This window comes from Haliotis rufescens, unplaced genomic scaffold (assembly GCF_023055435.1).
Source record: "Haliotis rufescens isolate VD_foot unplaced genomic scaffold, xgHalRufe1.0.p SCAF_27, whole genome shotgun sequence".
Taxonomy (NCBI): Eukaryota; Metazoa; Mollusca; class Gastropoda; order Lepetellida; family Haliotidae; genus Haliotis; species Haliotis rufescens.
Window position 1 is genome coordinate 4433111 of NW_025963968.1, and position 22219 is coordinate 4455329.

The 22219-nt window shown below is 41.0% G+C and overlaps 1 protein-coding gene across 6 annotated transcripts in view; it reads left to right on the plus strand.

The window, feature by feature from the left end:
• The window catches only part of LOC124139372 (cytosolic purine 5'-nucleotidase-like), a 210343-nt gene that overhangs the window by 28984 nt on the left and 159140 nt on the right, over nucleotides 1–22219 (plus strand). For all 6 annotated transcript variants that reach the window (XM_046506397.2, XM_046506393.2, XM_048402595.1 and 3 more), the window contains 2 exons: nucleotides 2753–2870; nucleotides 19515–19610. In XM_046506397.2, coding sequence (XP_046362353.1) covers nucleotides 2753–2870; nucleotides 19515–19610 — 214 coding nt within the window. The remainder of the gene's footprint in view (nucleotides 1–2752; nucleotides 2871–19514; nucleotides 19611–22219) is intronic.

Below are 22219 nucleotides of genomic sequence, written 5' to 3' on the forward strand. Positions count from 1 at the left end.
AATATTACAGTGAGTGATTGAGTGAGTTGGGTTTAACACCGATTTTAACAGTATTCCAGTTATATCACGACATGTCAGCTTAATGTGGGAGGAAAGCCCGAAGTGATGTAGGTCTCAGATGTTTACCACTTTGGTGAAACCCACGAGCACGGGTATGGTGCTGACAAACCTAAAAGCATAATCGGGGCGAACCGGGATTCGAACCCACAATCATAGGTTTCAGGCGTGTCAAAGGGACGCAACTCTGCACAGCAAATCGCGGTGCCTTAAACGACTGGGCCACCCATGCTCCCAGTAATATTACAGTCAGGTCATGGCTGCCTGTACATGTTTGAATCCGGACCAGGCAAACCGGTGACTGAAAGCATGTGCAGGTACAATGTCATGCAAACACCCAATCCCCTGAGCCTGCCTGGCCAATCCCGCTGCTTGTCGGCTTTAACAACAACAACAACAACAACAACAGCAATGTTAATGTGCCTATATTTATGATGCGCCTATCCACATCCTGAAGCATGCTCCAAGAGCTACATTGTTAGCCTAGTGTGTACTCAATTTTCGTTCTCAGCTGCCTGGGGATCATGCATCCAAGTTGCCTTTGAGGTGTTAGATGGTAACAGTCACATTACCATCTCATCCTACCGGGTACCCATTCACTGCTGGGTGAACAGAGGCATATTTCAAGCAAAGTCACTTGCCTATGAGGCACCACATGTGCTTCATGTGATAAATCTTAAATGTGCTTAAATTTGGGAATGGCATTCTGGGGACTGTTCTTACCCAGAAACTCCACAGGGTCTGGTTTATTTCCTGATGTTTTATTGTGATTCATTGAAGTCTGAAACACCATGTCCTAAATGCAAAAATAGATCCTGCTTTGATTCTTTGCAACCAAACTATAAGAATGCAGCATTCCTACCTTCTAATCAAGTTAATTAGTGTGTAACATTTAAGCCTCTACTGTTGATTATTCAACCTTTTAAATGCAATCTGCACGTGACACAAGCTCCAATTTGTCTTAAATTCACAGAAATAGCACCATTCTTTGTCTTTCAGTAACTGAATTCCCTGCCCCAATTTTCTTTCAATTAAAAAAACAACTTTTTTTCTAATTGGTAGATAGTCGTGGATGTGTAACTTTCAACTACACAACGTACAGCGGAAACTTGCTGAAAAGACAGATTTCATTCCAATTAAAAATAGCTGAAGCTTAAAGGTTTTGCGTTCTGATTGTTTTATCTGGAGAGCACTTCCTCCTGGAAACAAAATGTCCATCTGCGGAGCTGAAAATTAGCCAATTATGGGACCTCTGATGACAATGACTGCACACTATTGATATCTCATGGACTGGCACCTCCATCAAGTGTTTTGTTATCACAAGTCCCATTTCTTGTCAAATAATCACTTCTTTTACATACGTTAAGGGTTTTCCTTAACAGGGAAAGGAGGACTATGTTCATTCCCCCTGATAACAAGGGCAGGGTTTTGTCTAAAAGTGGCAGCTTAGGTGTTTGAGTCGTCCTGCACAATGACTGTGGAATATATTTACTTTATGAAAAAAAACACAATCTAGAAACATATACAAATGCAAGTCTAGCCAGCTCTAGCTAGCTCTATTCCACAATCAGCATCGGCAATTTTTTATTTTATTTTTAGAGTCAAGAAGGGTATTGTGTAATATGAGGTTTCATAGACTAAATGTTAGTCTAGTGTTTGAGTGAAATGACAATTTTATTTGCGCTGGCGAAATATCAATTTGAGCACTCTTCAGTTATTCAAGGATTTCACAATTAAGTTGGCTGAATTTACAGAGATATAAATATACATTGCTTATTTGTTGCTTCTGTTGTATATTTGTTGCTTTAGTTGTATATTTGTTGCTTATGTTGCATATTTGTTGCTTATGTTGCATATTTGTTGCTTTAGTTGCACATTTGTTGCTTATGTTGCATATTTGTTGCTTTAGTTGCACATTTGTTGCTTATGTTGCATATTTGTTGCTTATGTTGCATATTTGTTGCTTTAGTTGCACATTTGTTGCTTATGTTGCATATTTGTTGATTATGTTGCATATTTGTTGATTATGTTGCATATTTGTTGCTTATGTTGCATTTTTGTTGCTTTAGTTGCACATTTGTTGCTTTACTTGCATATTTGTTGCTTATGTTGCATATTTGTTGATTATGTTGCATATTTGTTGCTTATGTTGCATATTTGTTGATTATGTTGCATATTTGTTGCTTATGTTGCATATTTGTTGCTTTAGTTGCACATTTGTTGCTTTACTTGCATATTTGTTGCTTATGTTGCATATTTGTTGCTTTAGTTGCATATTTGTTGCTTATGTTGCATATTTGTTGCTTTAGTTGCATATTTGTTGCTTATGTTGCATATTAGTTCACATGAAAAGCATCTTAGGTTTGTAAATAAAGTATGTAAATTGTGTAAGGCACACATATTCGTCAAATCGACTTTCAACACAAAACAGGTTGTTTTCAAATCAAAGTTGAATGAGAAGAGAGTTACTTCACCAAACATTTTTGCATGAAGTAACATGTGTTTGATTTAATTTGTACACAATGTTTTGACTCCTTGAAACCAAAAGAAACACTGTCCGCTCAACTCTGTATATACGCATAAAAGTTGGCAACTGTTGACAATTTGTTTGGTGTTGGCAAAAGAACAGATATTAATTAGATCATCCTAATTGCTCAATGTTACTAAAACTGGGTGATGTTACTTATATTTTCAGTATACAAGTCACCAGAGTACGAATCCCTTGGCTTCGACCTTTTGAAGAAGCAGATGGTAGCCATCGGCTATCCTGAAGCAATCAATGACTTTGAATATGATCCGACCTTTCCAATCAGGTAAGCACACAGTTATCTCCCCTTACAAGTGATACATTCAGATGCCCCCAGAAGTGATCTTTGCATGGCTCTGGTTCTGAAAGTATATCATGATGATATAATGCACTATAATGTGTTTGACCTTGCTTCTTTTTTATGGAAGAATCTGTGAAAAAGGGTAGCAGAAAACACGAGAATGTGAATCTTGATTTTTGTGGAGGCACGTTAGTCTGTCATACAGACCCTGAAACAAATATATCCAATATAGCCCATGCAAGTCTATAATGTTTGGCAAGTCTAGATTACTGCAGTTTCTGAAAATGAAGAAAGTCTCTGGGCTCCTTTCTGTAATATTTTATAGCAATAATTTAACAACTGTCTTTTTTCTGTAAAATATGTTGATTTCAGAGACAAGATGTTGTCTAGATGCACATGTGATCTGCTGGTTAGAACTAGGATGCTTATTGTTGGGGAAAAAGTCATACATTGTCCGTGACGTATGTCTGTGTCCATACACTGCCTTTTACAGCATTGACGTGTAGACATTCAAGACAGATTAATTTCTGGCATTGACGATTTGATTTCACTATTGAGATACTTGAAGTTATGAAAATGAACTATTTAAATATCATCAAAACAAATGGCTACATGCTGATATATATCTTACAAGGCTCAATGTCTGTATTTAGTGAGGACTGTATGAATAATGCTTCCTTGATTTTAGTGTTATGGGAACATTTTAATCATTACCATGAAATATGATGATATTTAGACATTGAGAAACCATACTCTTGTTGCTGTCAACAAGTGCCATTTGGTATATCCTTACCCTCGTATCATTAGCTTCACAGATCACGAATTAAACATTCAACCTAATACACGGTAATCAGGTTGCGGAAACCATGAAACCTCACAACATCCGGTTGATAACGATAATGTACATGCAGCCTATTGAACAGTGATTCAGTACTGTAAGCATGTCTATTTGGTACCATCACTATTTGTTTGCGATTCATAAACACCTGCTTAAAGTGTTCCCATTTACTGCTAATTACCAGTATATACTTGTAAAATTGGGATTGGACCGGTAATTCATGTGACTGCCAGCCCTGTGGACCGTCAAATAAAGTACCTTATAAATCTTTGTTGTTGAACAAAACATCAGGGATATTCATATAAGTATATTGTTTGAATGAAGTCAGCTTGTCTGTTACCATCAGGTTTTCCCCTTTTCGTTTAGTGCAAGGAAATAACATTTTGCTTTGCTTGGAGGTTTAATATACCGGTATATCATGTATATCAGTATATTTATTTTTATGTATATTTGTAATTAGCCTTGAAATATTAAAAAAGAAAGAAACTTGTGACTGATTTTTGTGTGAATGCTGTGTAGATCATACTAAGTTACTTCAGAGATGATATCATTGCATTAAACAGGATGTTGAAAGAATTAAAACCAGGTAATTTTTATATGTTATTTAATTAGTTGAAAGTTGGGACTGGTAATTTTTAGAGTTGCCAGTCCATCGGGACTGACAGTTTCAAAAGTCAGCAGTAACACTGGCTTATAATGTAGTCAGAATTGTACAATGTACTCTTAATCTACCAGAGATTTGTAATGTTATTGAAAGGGTTTTGTCGCTTTTATTTACAAAATTGTAATTTATGTACAAAATTTGTATCTTTGCCTTTGCTGTCTGTACCTTGTTTTAGTAGTGAAAGTCAGCTTCTTTATCATAAGGAACACAACGTTTCGGAGTATGAAGAAGGAGTAAGCATATGCTCCGAAACGTTGTTTGACATCCATAAATTCTCTTCCTTATGTATATCACTTCTAAATGCAATTCAAAGACTTAAGGTTACTATTACCACGTTGAGTAGTCCTACTTTAAACACAAATAAGAATACACAATTGGTCTGCTCTTGTGTTTGTCCGGCAAGGTGGTTGGGTAGGCACGTGGTTGAAGTGTTGGCTCAGTGTCCTGATAGCACAGGTTTGATTCCTGTGTGGCTCGTGTGTCAGACCCATTCTTGATGTTCGCTGCTGTAAAGCTGCTATAAGAAGCATCACATCTTTTTCTTAACAAATTCATCATCATGTGATCAATGATAATTTACAGGAGATATGGCATGGGTGAAATCAAGCGATATCTGGGGGACACGGGGGGCCAAGTCGTCTAAGGTGCCGCAATTCGCTGTGCAGAGTTGCGTCCCTTCGGCACGCCAGAAACCTATGATTGTGGGTTAGAATACCGGTTCGCCCCGATTATGTTTCTAGGTGTGTCAGCACCATACCCGTGCTCGTGGGTTTCACCGAAGTGGTAAACGTCTAAGACCTGCATCTCTTGGGGCTTTCCTCCCACATTAAGCTGACACGCCGTGATATGACTGGAATACTGTTAAAAGCGGTGTTAAACACAACTCACTCACTCACTCAAGCGATATCTACATTGTAGCCAGGGCTCGATTTAAGGAACTTGATTCAACTTACACCAAGTTCATGTTGACAAGAAAACCTAGTTGCACCAGACAAAACCAGGTTGCACCCTGGTCCCATGAATTTATCAAGGTCAGCCATAGATGCATAAACTAGTCTATATAAATAAAATCTCAGATCTCTGACGACTGTATCACGATTTTACATAAATTAATGAAGTTTTCTGTGAAACGTAAAACGAACGTGCACATAATCTTGAAGTATCCACAATTTGATGACAAGCCCAAGATAGCATGACGAATTACACGTACCACAGGGGTTAGTGGTGTAGTGTGGTACATAAAGCTTAAAGCTGTTGAGGGGGATTAAAAATCATAGTTGGGTTGAAAAGTAAGGGCAACTCAGACACAAATTTGAATTTGAACATACACATAAATATTACGTTGCACTTTTCAATAATAGGTTGCAGTGGTGCATGTTGTGTATAGTTAAATATGAACATTTACATCATATACTCACAAATAATTATATAAACATTTTCCAAACATTAAAAATCTATCCATGTTTTCCGTTTAAAAAATACTGACTTCAAACAGGATACAGCCTTACTGCGTCATGTAATTATGTCACGACGCTGTAATCTTTCATAATGGGCAATGAAAAATAATATGTTTTATCACCCATAGGGTTAGAAATAACCAAGTTTATAATAACTGTGTTCACTTGTGCAAATATCACTTTACATGCACCAGTGAACTGTTTACATCATCACTCAGGAAATACACAAATTCTGACACTTGTTTCGTAAAATCAGTATGACACACGTGCTCGTATAAGAATCTCAATTTATCTTCAGTGACATTGCACAATGAACGATTTGACTCGACATCTTCAATATCACACAGACTTTTTGTAACGTTTTGTATCCCCAGATATAGGAATGGGTACCCACAGTACTACCTGGATCTGTGGTTAGTCATGTGATATATTGTTTAATGACAAAAACTCACTTTAGCTCAGTGGTTACACTACAAGTTGCTAATGTTCGCATTTCTTTCTGACGATGCACACATTCCTTTGACTTGTATATGATTGAGCGAAGATAAAGCTTCAATCAACTCCTGTGTACGCATGATCTTATCATTTGATACATGTATCTAAATAGTTTTTGCCAGGGCTGTGGGAAAACAATTCCCTATCAGACATTTTGTTCTCAATTCTTGAGACCTACAGCGGGTACCCAGGTAGGGTCACCGAATAGGGAGATGGGTACCCGGGTAGTAAATTTGGACCCGTCCCAGCCCTACCCAGATAGCAACAAGAGCTTCCAAATGATAACAATTTACTGTTAATACGGTGTAAATACTATTCTGTACAACTGTACATTGCAAGCCTGAGTACAAGTATAACAACTTACTATTATTGTCGGCAATATGTTTTTCGCATTTGTGTTTCAACAGGTCCAGTAGTAATCTGTAGGGGCGTAGGGATAGCCTAGTGGTTAAAGCGTTCGCTTGTCATGCCGAAGACCCGGGTTCGATTCCCCATGTAGGTACAATGCGTGAAGCCTGTTTCTGGTGTCCCAGGCCGTGATATTGCTGGGATATTGCTAAAAGCGGGGTAAAACCACACTCACTCACTCACTCACTCACTCACTCACTCACTCACTCACTCACTCACTCACTCACTCACTCACTCACTCACTCACTCACTCACTCACTCACTCACTCACTCACTCACTCACTCACTCACTCACTCACTCACTCACCCACTCACTCACTCACTCACTCACTCGTGATCTGCATGCTAAGAAAGAATGTACCAATGAGACCAGACTTTGCTTTGAGAAGGGAGGACAGATATGCAAAGTTAATGAAGCAGCCCCAGCCAGATTGATAGAGATGAGGCTTCTTTAAGAGGAAGAGGCGTAAGGAATATGCCAATACTTAATTGTTTAATGATGTGTAGCCAGTTGTAAGACCAGGAACTCATTATGTTTGTCGTAAGAAGCAGTTCAGCACCAGTACGTCATAATTTGAAAGCCGGGGTTTTTCTTCCTTGGGTTAATGGTAATGATTTAAGGTTAAGCTTGGAGATGTTCCATATTTAAGACAGTTTCCTTGGCATGACTCAGGTGAGTGAGACTGGTGATGATGTTGACCGTCTGCTTGCGACTTTCTGTCCAACTATGGCTTCCCTTGATGAATTAAATAAGAATTATATGAAAATTGACAAATGGATGTGTATTACTGTTTTCGCATCAAGTGTTTGGGTTATAGAAAGTGGGCATCTTGCTTTATTTAGTGTTCATGGATCAACACACCAAGGCTCAAATCCGACTAAGCAATGTTTCAAGTGAAATCGAAAATATTCTAGTTAGGCTTTCTGCTCTATTTATGGTGTATTAATTTACAAAAAAGGTGTCTTTCACCAAAGCGGTATATTTCGGAGACCTGCATCACTTCAGGCTTTCCTGCAACAGTAAGCTCATATACCGTGATATAACTGGAATGCTGTTAAAAGCGGCATTAAACTCACTGTCACTTACTGTCGCTCACTGTCGCTCAATGTCACTCACTCACTCACTCACTCACTCACTCACTCACTCACTCACTCACTCACTCACTCACTCACTCACTCACTCACTCACTCACTCACCCGTTAGGTCTTCAGCAACCCATGCTTGCCATAAAAGGTGACTATGCTTGTCGTAAGAAGCGACTAACGGGATCGGGTTGTCAGGCTCGCTGACTTGGTTGATGCATGTCATCAACAACAAAAAGCATTGCCTAGTACAGTGACAACAGACAGACAGACAGACAGGCTCAGTTTGCATATTTATGGTTAAAAGATGGTATTAACTCTCAAACAAAACATTTGTACCTAAGAAGGACAATTAAATGCTGACAAAAGTGAATACTTGCTTCTGCTTAATGCAACTTTGAAAGATTTTCTCTGTACTATATCATTTGCCCAACATTACGTTACACAAACTAAAGTAAAGATATTAAGATAGACAATTACTAATTACCATATTCTTATTTGGCCAACCCATGCTAATTTTTTCATAAAAATATGAAACCCATGAAAATCGGTTTAGTCTCACATCAGCTGAACATGATGTTTTCATTCAGGATTTTATCATCTGCAAGATTACCTATAATATACTGTTGGTTCATGTTATCAATATTAAGCCAATATCCTTCTTTGTCCATCTGTTCTTAGTCAAATTAAATTGATTTATGTCATATAAAATTTGAAATTTTAAAGTTAAAGATTAAAACCATCCTAGCAGAATACAAATTATGTCCAGCTCCTCGGATTTGGCAGTTAGCGCCAGTTGTACACGGGAACCATGAAGTCGTCCATGTGGTAGATATTAAAGCGTAGTACTTATTGATGCCATGGGATAATAGAGATGGAAGCATTTCTGGAGCATGATGGGAGATGTGATATGGCTAGACTCTCATTCCGCAGGAAGTGAAGGGTTTTAGAGGAGAGCAGAAAATAGAATGATGGGAAAAGATTAAGTCAACAGACGTTGGTTTTGAAGGTCAAGGACAAACTGTTTTGACCATTTTAGTTATTTGACTTGATAACATTTAGAAGTTTTAAGAATCATATAAAATTATAGATAGGATGGTGTGTTCACAGACTTGTTTATGCAAATTGTGTGAGTGGCGTGCGCGTGCTACGGGTAAGGCAGGACATGTAACCTTTCCCCCGAATACCTGGTGGTACTTTCATGTGAGATTTTCACTGCTATTTTTGTCTTTTATGATCATTTTAATCTGGTTCGTCAGGTAATCGAGTTTGGTTATTCTCTGTCATTGAAGTTTTATATTTACCTACCTTTTTCTTCAAATTGCGTGAGTGCCACCAGCAGAACAAGGCATGCTCACCCTTTTCAGGAACATCCGGTGTCATCAATGATTATCAGTGATCCATTTGTATACTTTTCACCACTATTTTGCCTTTTACACCCAACTGAATCTGTTTTGGCAGATTATCGAGATTGACTATTCTCTGGTGTTAGCATAATATATTTGTGAGAGGGAAAGAATAAAAGGAAGTCTCTCGTTCCTCTTATGTTTGCCAGACACCAGATTTGTGTCTTGTATATGTGTGTGTGTATACATACACTCACGGACAAAAGAAACGTGAATACCATACATGTTGGTTAATATAGGATGAGTTACTCATATTCAAGAGATATTGGATTGAGTTGATGCACAAATGAACATACTGGTTTGTTGTGGGAATGGACGCTCATGAACGCATCACATGTGACGTCATAGATCCATGACTCAAGATGCACACTGTTATAACACTTGGCAGATTGTTAGTTTTGTCGTCAAGTGGTACACATTGGAAACATCTCTTCTTAACATACATACTTATCCATATGTTTCCATGGTTCATGGACTGGTTCCGTGGTCTAATGGTAAAGCGTCTGCCGGGAAGAGCGGAAGTCCCTGGGTTCGATCCCCGACCGCGTCATACCAAAAGACGTTAAAAGATGGTACTTGTTGTTACCCTGTCTGGCGCTCGGCATTAAGGGTTAAAACAAGGACAGGTCGGCTCGGAATCAGTATACTGTGTCTGAGTGGGGTATTCATGTTAAACTGCGGCATAGTATCTCAGTGAGCTAGCACTATAAATCGGCATCAGTCCAGACTAGTACAAGCAGCCACACACACACACACACACACACACACACACACACACACACACACACACACACACACACACACACACACACACACACACACACACACATGTACATGCACATCACTATAAGTGCAACAATCTTGGACGTGACATTGAACCCCATTTCACCTCACCTCACCTCACCTCACCTCACCTCTATGGTGCATGTTTCTTTTGGTGGTGAGTATATTTAAAACGCTGCCCAGCAGCTGTGGGTGAGGTACTCTGAATGACTACTGACCACACCCATCTGACCTGCTGCCAGTAATATAACAAAATAAGACTCTTCAGATGGGGACATTTTCTGCGAATTGCACGGTAGTAATACTATACAATGCCCATCATTGAGTAATAATGAAGTTTTACTTTACATATTAAGTTAGTGTCAAGGACTATGTCATGATCCTGGCTCAGTGATGTGTAAACTGAATTGTTGGCGTACACAGCTGTGCTTCGGAAGTGTACACAATTGCATTTACCGCACACCGCTGTTGATAAGAAATACACAAGACTGCACTCCAGGCTCCCAGATATAAACTAGTGTATAAATGGTTTATCTCACATCCATGTGTTAGGGAAGAATTGTCTTTCCTTCTTTTGGTGTTGTAGCTGGGCAGATATGGGGTTGACTGCATTCATTTCACATTTGGTGATAAATGTTTATATCAGAAACACAAAAAAGCCTATTTTTAGTTCATTAAGTGTGTTGAAACTTAAATTTTTAAATATTTTTTAATGATTTTGTGTATACATGCACAAGCACATAGAAAGAGCATTAAAAATGTGAGTGAGTGAGAGGGTGGATGGGTGGGTGGGTGAGTGAGTGAGTGAGTGAGTGAGTGAGTGAGTGTTTTTTTGTATTGTTCCATTTCTTTCATCAAGAATATTCTTTACACATTGTACTCATTGTACTCCAGGGCATCAAAGCAAGATCATCGGCACTCCAGACTCTCAGACATTAAGTGGGGTATAACTGGTATATCTCACATCCATGTTGTTAAGTTGTGAATGATGGTAAACGGCGCAGTTATCATTATTCCAGCTGTATTGTGGTGGCCATCAGGCTCTAACACAGAGTCAGCCCAGGGACCTCATGACACAGAGTCAGCCCAGGGACCTCATGACACAGAGTCAGCCCAGGGACCTCATGACACAGAGTCAGCCCAGGGACTCCATGACACAGAGTCAGCCCAGGGACTCCATGACACAGAGTCAGCCCAGGGACTCCATGACACAGAGTCAGCCCAGGGACTCCGTGACACAGAGTCAGCCCAGGGACTCCATGACACAGAGTCAGCCCAGGGACTCCATGACACAGAGTCAGCCCAGGGACCTCATGACACAGAGTCAGCCCAGGGACTCCATGACACAGAGTCAGCCCAGGGACCTCATGACACAGAGTCAGCCCAGGGACTCCATGACACAGAGTCAGCCCAGGGACTCCATGACACACAGTCAGCCCAGGGACTCCATGACACAGAGTCAGCCCAAGGACCTCATGACACAGAGTCAGCCCAGGGACCTCATGACACACAGTCAGCCCAGGGACTCCATGACACAAAGTCAGCCCAGGGACTCCATGACACAGAGTCAGCCCAGGGACCTCATGACACAGTCAGCCCAGGGCACCATGAGAGAGTCAGCCCAGGGACTCCATGACACAGTCAGCCCAAGGACTCCATGACACACAGTCAGCCCTGGGACTCCATGACACACAGTCAGCCCAGGGACTCCATGACACACAGTCAGCCCAGGGACTCCATGACACAGAGTCAGCCCAGGGACCTCATGACACACAGTCAGCCCAGGGACCTCATGACACAGAGTCAGCCCAGGGACTCCATGACACAGAGTCAGCCCAGGGACCTCATGACACAGAGTCAGCACAAGGACTCCATGACACAGAGTCAGCCCAGGGACTCTATGACTCAGAGTCAGCCCAGGGACTCCATGACACAGAGTCAGCCCAGGGACTCCATGACACACAGTCAGCCCAGGGACTCCATGACACAGAGTCAGCCCAGGGACTCCATGACACAGTCAACCCAGGGACTCCATGACACACAGTCAGCCCAGGGACCTCATGACACACAGTCAGCCCAGGGACCCCATGACACAGAGTCAGCCCAGGGACTCCATGACACACAGTCAGCCCAGGGACTCCATGACACAGAGTCAGCCCAGGGACCTCATGACACACAGTCAGCCCAGGGAACTCATGACACACAGTCAGCCCAGGGACTCCATGACACAGAGTCAGCCCAGGGACTCCATGACACACAGTCAGCCCAGGGACTCTATGACACAGAGTCAGCCCAGGGACTCCATGACACAGTCAGCCCAGGAACTCCATGACAGAGAGTCAGCCCAGGGACTCCATGACACAGAGTCAGCCCAGGGCACCATGAGAGAGTCAGCCCAGGGACTCCATGACACAGAGTCAGCCCAGGGCACCATGAGAGAGTCAGCCCAGGGACTCCATGACACACAGTCAGCCCAGGGACTCCATGACACACAGTCAGCCCAGGGACTCAATGACACAGTCAGCCCAGGGACTCTATGACACAGAGTCAGCCCAGGGACTCCATGACACAGTCAGCCCAGGAACTCCATGACAGAGAGTCAGCCCTGGGACTCGATGACACAGAGTCAGCCCAGGGCACCATGAGAGAGTCAGCCCAGGGACTCCATGACACAGAGTCAGCCCAGGGACTCCATGACAGAGAGTCAGCCCAGGGACTCCATGACACAGAGTCAGCCAAGGGACTCCATGACACACAGTCAGCCCAGGGACTCCATGACACAGAGTCAGCCCAGGGACTCCATGACACACAGTCAGCCCAGGGACTCCATGACACAGAGTCAGCCCAGGGACTCCATGTTAGAGAGTCAGCCCAGGGACTCCATGACACACAGTCAGTCCAGGGAACTCATGACACAGAGTCAGCCCAGGGACTCCATGACACCGAGTCAGCCCAGGGAACTCATGACACAGTCAGCCCAGGGACTCCATGACACACAGTCAGCCCAGGGACCTCATGACACAGAGTCAGCCCAGGGACTCCATGACACAGTCAGCCCAGGGACTCCATGACAGAGAGTCAGCCCAGGGACTCCATGACACACAGTCAGTCCAGGGAACTCATGACACAGAGTCAGCCCAGGGACTCCATGACACCGAGTCAGCCCAGGGAACTCATGACACAGTCAGCCCAGGGACTCCATGACACACAGTCAGCCCAGGGACCTCATGACACAGAGTCAGCCCAGGGACTCCATGACACAGTCAGCCCAGGGACTCCATGACACACAGTCAGCCCAGGGACCTCATGACACAGAGTCAACCCAGGGACCTCATGACACAGAGTCAGCCCAGGGAACTCATGACACAGAGTCAGCCCAGGGACTCCATGACAGAGAGTCAGCCCAGGGACTCCATGACACACAGTCAGTCCAGGGACTCCATGACACAGAGTCAGCCCAGGGACTCCATGACACAGTCAGCCCAGGGACTCCATGACACACAGTCAGTCCAGGGACTCCATGACACAGAGTCAGCCCAGGGACTCCATGACACACAGTCAGTCCAGGGACTCCATGACACAGAGTCAGCCAAGTGTGGCCACATGATGTTCCTTAGTCCACTCTTCTGACAAGCACGGGACATGGGAACTTGTGTCTCCAGGAATCCCCAGAGCATTGAATAAGAGGAAATCCCTTTTCCTGTATTGTACTTTGGAATTAAACCCAGATCTTAGGCATGACAAGTGAAAACTTTAACCACAAAGCTAACCCCCCACCCACACCCTACATATGTAAGAAAACTATAAAAAATGTAAATCAACCAAAAAAGATATATCAACCATGTTTCTATAACAGTACTTGAGAACAGTTATATAAATTCCACACAATATTTTTGTTTGTTTAATGCTTAGATAAATAAAAGCAAGATAACTCTTTCTATACACAAGAAAACTCCACTAAAAGAGATTCCAACTATATAATTAACAAAATCATAAGTATTCGGGAAATTATTAATCGAAAAACTAGATTTGTGGCTCCAGCGTTTAGTGTTTGTTAGACAGACGATACAAGATCAAACATGGCCGTCTCTAGGTCCGAGACCTGTACCAACTGACTTACATCATTATAAACTGAACTCCTCAGTATGCTGTAATGATGTTCGTTAAACACAAACTGAATCTAATTATTTATTTAATTGATTTATATGGGAAGACAGGCATCCATAACATTGATTTTAGGGCTTATTAAAATCCTCAGTGTTGAAGAAATCCATGCTGGTTAAGTTCACAGGCAGTGCACACTTCACTGAAGTTTATCAAAGGAATGTTTTTGTGTAATTTTGTCACATTTCATTTTGATAAAAATTATTAGATTCGGGGAAATGTTGAAAAAGGCATTTTAAAAATGGAGAAGATTTCACCCCAATAAAAAAGTATTAGGATATGATTTGGGTGAGAAATATGAGAAATTGCTTTAATTCAGATGTGAATGTTTCTTTTGAAACATCGCATTCATTCATGAAGATACGAAGACTGATATTGAAAGATGCTTTCATCATTATCCTCTTCGTCAACGATTAATCCAAATTCTTTGTGGTTGTGGCATATTTGCAAAGCAACTTCTGTAAGACCATCTCTAATGAGTTATAATAATTATGCTTCCGATTTTTAGAGAGTCTCATTTCCTAAATGTGCACATTTATCTAATGGTTGAATACGGAAGATATTCAAGCGCAGACATCGTGACCAGTTGATAATTACATTTTACTATCTTCACCTTACACATTAGCGCATTTGAAAACAGTAATAAACTTTCAATAAGCAAGCTGATGTACAAAGAAGTCCTAATTACGAAGCTCTATACAACAGATGAATGCAGGGACACAAGATTGCAGAGTGATGCTCGTAAATTTAGAAAAGATCTTTTCACAAATGGTGTTGCCTTTCAAATGAAAGAGAATACAAGCATGCAAGAAAAGGCGATAAATGATACTGTGTGGGTCAGTAGACCGCGCCTCATACAATTAAGCCTCGCTTTCATGCGAGGCAAACAGGAAGTGGAATGATTGTGTGGATCCAGTGCAAGTCGACCAATGAATTTGGACGATTGTGTTGCAAAGTGCACATTAAAACCGAATGCTTCTCTGCACAATTGTCTTGCACAAGTGCCCACATTTCTTTGTAGTTTTTGTTTCATTTATTGGCCAAGGAGGATAGTTTTTCTCGCCAAGCACTGATGCATTATGGTATAGCTCCATTACAGGGGTGTAATTAATGGGCTATAAAATGATTACTTGAAGCAGGCATCTGGTACTGTGAAATATCAGGCTAATTGATACAATCTTTATCTGTGAGAAAAAAATAACGGGATAAAAATGCGCTGAGCATCTTGATAACATTTGGAAATATGTAGTGTTAGTTACCTTGTAAACTGCTGGATGTCTGTGCTTGATGTTGGATGTGAAAACTGACATATGTGACATAAACTGACATAAGAGCAGTTGTGGGAATTGTATGGAAATACTTCTACATTGTACAACTATGTCGATATGTAGGCTTTATAGAGGTGCAGGCGTGATAAAGGGGAATATACTACTGTATAGGGAGCTTTTGAAACCCCCAAAAGGCCTTGTGTCTGAAATTATGACAGCCAAATTTGTGGTTGAATAGTTTTAGACAAAATAAGAGTCATGTTTGATAAGGTCTTTGAAAGGCATTTAGGAGTGATACTCATAAGGAAGATAATATTTGGATGTCAACTTCTTTATTATGAGGAACACAACGTTATATGTATATGCTTATACTTTCATCAGGTGAAGGAGTAAGCATATATTCCGAAACATTGTGTTCCGCATAATAAAGAAATTGACATCCATATATTATCTTCCTTATGTTTGATAAGCATTTCTTGTTTTTTCAACATTTTGGAATTACACATATTAAATGCTATAACTATTTTCTATTTCATAAAAATAGTTATTTTCAAGAGACAGTTTTCATCACGCATATACACTAAACCAGAAAGTGGTCTGACCGAGTTCCAAAATTCGACATACCTTTGAAGAATATTGCCAAAATTTATATAAAAATATAATTTGGATTAAGTAGATGTCTGATACATTGAATTTTTCAAGATTGCAAATGAGCAGTGACGTTGATTGAGACTTCGGGAGTATGCATTTGGCACAGATCCAGTGCAGCTATCAGGACAACTGCCCCCAGCAAGGAAGTATGCTTAAGAGGGCCGTATGTAATTCAAGATACTTTCGACAGAATGATTATTATTCTTTGACTTATCATAACAGAAACATAATGCCAGAGCTCTAGTAGATGGTCCATTAAAGCTCAGTATGTCAGCGGTCCTGTCATAATTGACAATGAAAATGGTTGCAATTTACAATAAGAGCTTTATCGCTTATTGGCTGAAGGACATTTGTCATTGGGTGAAGTGCATGGTGATTGTAGAACAGTGTAAATAAATCGTGTTCTTGCTCAATTATTTTTGTAGCTTTTCGTTGATGCTTGTTGTGAATATTAATTGCATAAACATTTGTAATAAGGTAATTATCGTAAGGAGTGTTCTTGTTATGGCTTTTTGCTTATAAACAGGATATTAGAGGAATTATTAGTCAGGGAGAAGACGTGGAAACAAGCTAGGGAATCGGGGAAACCAGCTGGGGACAAAATGACAGTGATATGGCTGAGTGGAAACTGGATAATTATTCATTTAAGATTCCAAGCATGAAGGTCTGAGGCTCAGCACCAATAGCATTTACAGCTGAACTAGTAGTAGCTGTGGTAGTAGTAGCTGTGGTAGTAGTAGTTGTGGTAGTAGTAGCTGTGGTAGTAGTTATTGTGGTAGTAGTTGTTGTGGTAGTAATAGCTGTGGTAGTAGTAGCTGTGGTAGTAGTAGCTGAACTAGTAGTAGCTGTGGTAGTAGTTGTTGTAGTAGTAGTCACTGATATAGTAGTAGCTGAAGTAGTAGAAGCTGTGGTAGTAGTTGTTGTGGTAGTAATTGTTGTGGTAGTAGTAGCTGAAGTAGTAGTAGCTGTGGTAGTAGTAGCTGAAGTTGTAGAAGCTGCGGTAGTAGTAGCTGTGGTAGTAGAAGCTGTGGTAATGGTAGCTGAAGTAGTAGTAGCTGTGGTAGTAGAAGCTGTGGTAGTAGTAGCTGTGGTAGCTGTGGTAGTAGTAGCTGAAGTAGTAGAAGCTGTGGTAGTAGTAGCCGTGGTAGTGGTAGTGGTAGTAGTAGCTGTGGTAGTAGTAGTTGTGGTAGTAGAAGCTGTGGTAGTAGTAGCTGTGGTAGTAGAAGCTGTGGTAGTAGTAGCTGTGGTAGTAGTTGTTGTGGTAGTAGTTGTTGTGGTGATGGCTGCGATGGGTATGGTGGTGGTATTTTTCTGAAGTGTAAAACGGGTCTTTGTATTTTCCACTTTAGTTAAACATTCAGTGTGTGGTGCCTTCCATTACTGGTCCAACACTGGTGATGTAGTTGTAGTAGAGATAGCAGCAGTAGTAGTAGTAGTTGTGATAGTTGTAGCAGAAGTGGTAGTAGCAGTTTTAGTAGAAGCAGCAGTGTTAGTAGCATTAGTTGTGGTACTTGGAACAGAAATAATAGAAGCAGTAGTATTTGCGCCAGCAGTAGTTGTAGTAGTAGTAGTAGCAGCAGCAGCAGAAGTAGCGGTATTTGTGGTAGTAGTAGTTGTAGCAGTAGTAGTTGTAGTTGTAGTAGTAGAAGTAGTTGTGGCAGTAGTAGTAATAGTAGATGTGATCAGTTGTAGTAGTAGTTGTAATACTGTGTAGTTGTTGCAGCTGTAGCTGTTGCTAAGGAAGCTGTCTTGTCTCACATCACTATCATGCTATGTTTCTAGAATTTCCACGTATCTCCGAGTGTGGCCACTATCTCAATCGCTACATAGTCCATGGTTTTCCACGATGCTATTTGATACTTTTTCAAAGAGAAGCCTCAGTGTTTGTTTAGATGTTTCAAGTGTTTTGATAACATGTTAATCTCAAGGCATATGTAAGTAGCGTAAAGAAAAGTCTCAATATTGATACAACTCGTATGATAGCTTATTACGGACTGACATAAGACTGCAGGACAGATCAGCTACCTCGGTGCTCCCGCTCTGGTGTCTGCAGGTTAGCTTATTAGGAGTAATATGTCGGCCCTTACAGTGATAAGATACGACTGGAATACATGCAGCTCTGTGAAGCATTCACAATTAGGCCTGGAGGAGTCCTGTCCTCAGTGAGTGAGTGGGTCGGTTTACGACTCTTGTAACGGTACTTCAGTGATACATGATGGATTTTAAGCAAAAACAACCTTAAAAATATATTCTAGTCAATTCTTAATAAAAAAAAAACGCAAGCCATTCCGTTGCATTTGATTGGCTCACCAAGCAATTTGTTTGTGCGTTTATGTTCCCTACACTGATGTGCACATCAGTTGTTACGTTTATACCTCCAAAAACACAAAACAAATATTGGAGGCAATTCTTATACATAAATAAGTCAACAATAATAACTTCACAGACTGCTTATTTAATCAGTAACAAAAAACTGTAGACGATACAATTTCAGTGACATCGTTCAGCGCAATAATGCATCACAAGCGCCACCCACTCTATTATCCACCAACCGCCGTCATTTTGCTGGAATATTGCTGAGTGCAGCATTAAACAACAAACAAACAAACAAACAAATACAACATGAGTGCAAGAGTTAACCTGTGAGGTCACAGTAACTGTCAGGAAGGGAGCCCTTGCCGTCATGCTCCTTTTGTTCTGATATTGTATCGGCCATGTTTCTGGATGTCCTGCAAGATGTCAAGCATACATCAATGAACAATATGGACCTTGGTGCCATTGTACAAAGCAACCTTAGCAACCTGATCGCAACTCTCATACTTTACAGACTTTCAACAGTCATAGCGCTAAGGTTGTTTAGTACAACATCACCCAGCTGAATATTATTTTTTTATCAATGTCTTTATGTCAGGCTCCACTCAGTGTCAAATGTGAAGAGTGAGTGAGTGAGTGAGTGAGTGAGTGAGTATGGTTTTACGCAGCTTTTAGCAATATTCCAGCAATATCATGGCAGGGGACACCAGAAATGGGCTTCACACATTGTACCCATGTCGGGAATCGAACCCGGGTCTTCGGCGTGACGAGCGAACGCTTTAACCACTAGGATACCCGACCGCCCCCTGGATAAACGAACAAGGAATAATCATGATAATTGTATTTTTCGCAAACTTTGATTTATAGTGATCCATGAACACATGCTTATGACGTATAGTCGGAATCGTACAGCGGACTCTGCTTTAAGCAGAGATTTATGATTATGTTCCTTTATTTAGTAAAATACATCATTGTCTTATTTAGTGTGGGGAGGATTTAGCCTTGTAGCAGACTAATACCACGATTAAAGTTGACTAGTAATCAATACAGTGTTAACACGGTTAGACGATAAATGAATAATGAACACTTTTATTTTCAGGGGACTATGGTTTGATTCGCTGTATGGAACACTGCTCAAAGTCGATTCTTTTGGCAACATCCTCGTCTGTGTTCAAGGGTTTCAGTTTCTGCGAGGGTGAGTACCTGGTTTAATCTCGTTTATGTCAGGAGAATTGTGGCAAGCTTCACCACACATGCATCTTCCTCATGTCAAGCAGCCAAGTGTTTTGGAGGTCAAGTTCTTTGAAACCTTTATGATGGAACTATCACAGAGAAAGGTGCATTAATCTAGAACCAACTGTTGCAGTGAGAGGACCAGAACTGAGGATCTAACTCTTCAACCAACCTTGTATTGGCAGCCATTTTACCAACCATATAATGGCAGGCATTTTACCAACCAAAGAGTGGCAGCCATTTTATCTTCAAAATAGTAGCAGCCGTTTTACCAACCATGTAGTGGCAGCCATTTTATCTACAAAATAGTAACAGCCGTTTTACCAACCATATTGTGGCATCCATTTTACCAACCATGTAGTGGCATCCATTTTATCTACAAAATAGCAGCAGCCATTTTACCAACCATGTAGGGGCATCCATTTTATCTACAAAATAGCAGCAGCCGTTTTACCAACCATGTAGTGGCATCCATTTTATCTACAAAATAGCAGTAGCCATTTTACCAACCATATTGTGGCATCCATTTTAACAACCATGTAGTGGCATCCATTTTATCTACAAAATAGCAGCGGCCGTTTTACCAACCATATAGTGGCATCCATTTTACCAACCATGTAGTGGCATCCATTTTATCTACAAAATAGCAGCAGCCCTTTTACCAACCATATTGTTGCATCTATTTTACCAACCATGTAGTGGCATCCATTTTATCTACAAAATAGCAGAAGCCGTTTTACCAACCATATAGTGGCATCCATTTTATCTACAAAATAGCAGCAGCCGTTTTACCAACCATATAGTGGCATCCATTTTATCTACAAAATAGCAGCAGCCCTTTTACCAACTATATAGTGGCATCCATTTTACCAACCATGTAGTGGCATCCATTTTATCTACAAAATAGCAGCGGCCGTTTTACCAACCATATAGTGGCATCCATTTTACCAACCATGTAGTGGCATCCATTTTATCTACAAAATAGCAGCAGCCATTTTACCAACCATATAATGGCAGCAATTTTACCAACCATGTAGTGGCATCCATTTTACCAACCAAAGAGTGGCTGCCATTTTACCAACCAAGGGGTGGCTGCTAATTTACATTTTACCATTTTTGATGCTGCAGTGTGTTGTTTGCATACACAGGAGAAATAAATCTTCAGAAATCCCCTCAAGAAGCATCAGATGACAGTCTGCAACAGTTGCAATGGAGTGTTTGCAGGGGCACAGTAGTCACAAAAACATTTGCCAGCACATGAAACAGTTGCTTCATGTCATGCTTGATAGCGTGTTATCCCTTCACTTAGGTTTTGATCCATCTTACTTTCTTCTGGTGTCATTTAGAACACAGCTGATGACACGGACACTTAGGCATGACTGTCATCTTCTGGTAGCTTCCCTTGCCCTCTTCAGGTTTGATAGGCAGTAGTATCTTGTAGGCCACTGGAAATACCACCAGGGACATGGCCTTCACAACACACACAACTGCTGAGATCACTTTTCATCAGTGAAAGATAAAACAGGCTTTGAATTCTGAATCTTGTCTCTGAAAGACCTTGATTTTGTAGATATGTGTATCTTGAAAATCTTGAAAAATATCTAGGTAATTTACAGAGGTCTTGAATTATTTGGTTCATTTTGGCCAATTGGTTTGAAAAATGGCCTCAAATTTTGAAATAAAAGCCATGAAAAATGGTATGGTCTTTGAAATGTATTGAATTTTGAAAATACACCAGAAATAGGTAAATGGTTTGAGTAGCCTTGAACAATAGTCTTGAGGAAGGTTGGAGAGTAGTGCCAGTCAGAAAATAACAAAATGGGTTTCTGAATTAGGATTTGGTGCTCCGGTGATAGAAGGTATTGCTATCAGTGTGAGTAACCTATGTACCATGTGGCATGGTCTGTAACAGCGATCATCCACTGATGGGGGAAATGTCGTGTGCATGGCCTTGAAAGCAACACTGCCTGTTGAACTATGATGTTACAGTGGACTCGACAATGGATGTCCCTCCTGGAAAGTTTGAAAAAACAAACAGTTTAAAACATTAAAATTGTGTGTGTGTTTCTTTTTGTTTAATGCTGCACAGCATTATTCTAACTATATGAAAAAGGCCTGTAAATTATTGAGTCTGACCAGACAATCCAGTGATGGATACTGTGAAAAAAGCAACAACACCCTTTCCATATTGAATCGATATCTCTGCATTAAGCAGAGTCGATTGTACAATTCCCTTTGTATCATGTGTTTATGAATCACTATCAAATAGTGATGATACCAGGTGTTCGCAAAAAAGGTGACATATCCTGCCTCACTGGTGCACCCATCACAAACACATGCAAAGGCAAGTCAATTGTTCACCTGAAAAAACATGAACAATAATCAACCAGGTCACTGAGTCTGACAGCCTCTTACAACTAGAATAGGTTGCTGGGGACCACTTCCAACTCCCAGGGGGCACGGGTGGCCCAGTCGTCAAAAGCGCCACAATTCGCTGTGCAGAGTTGCATCCCTTGGGCACGCCAGAAACCTATGGTTGTGGGTTCAAATCCCGGTTCACCCCGATTATGT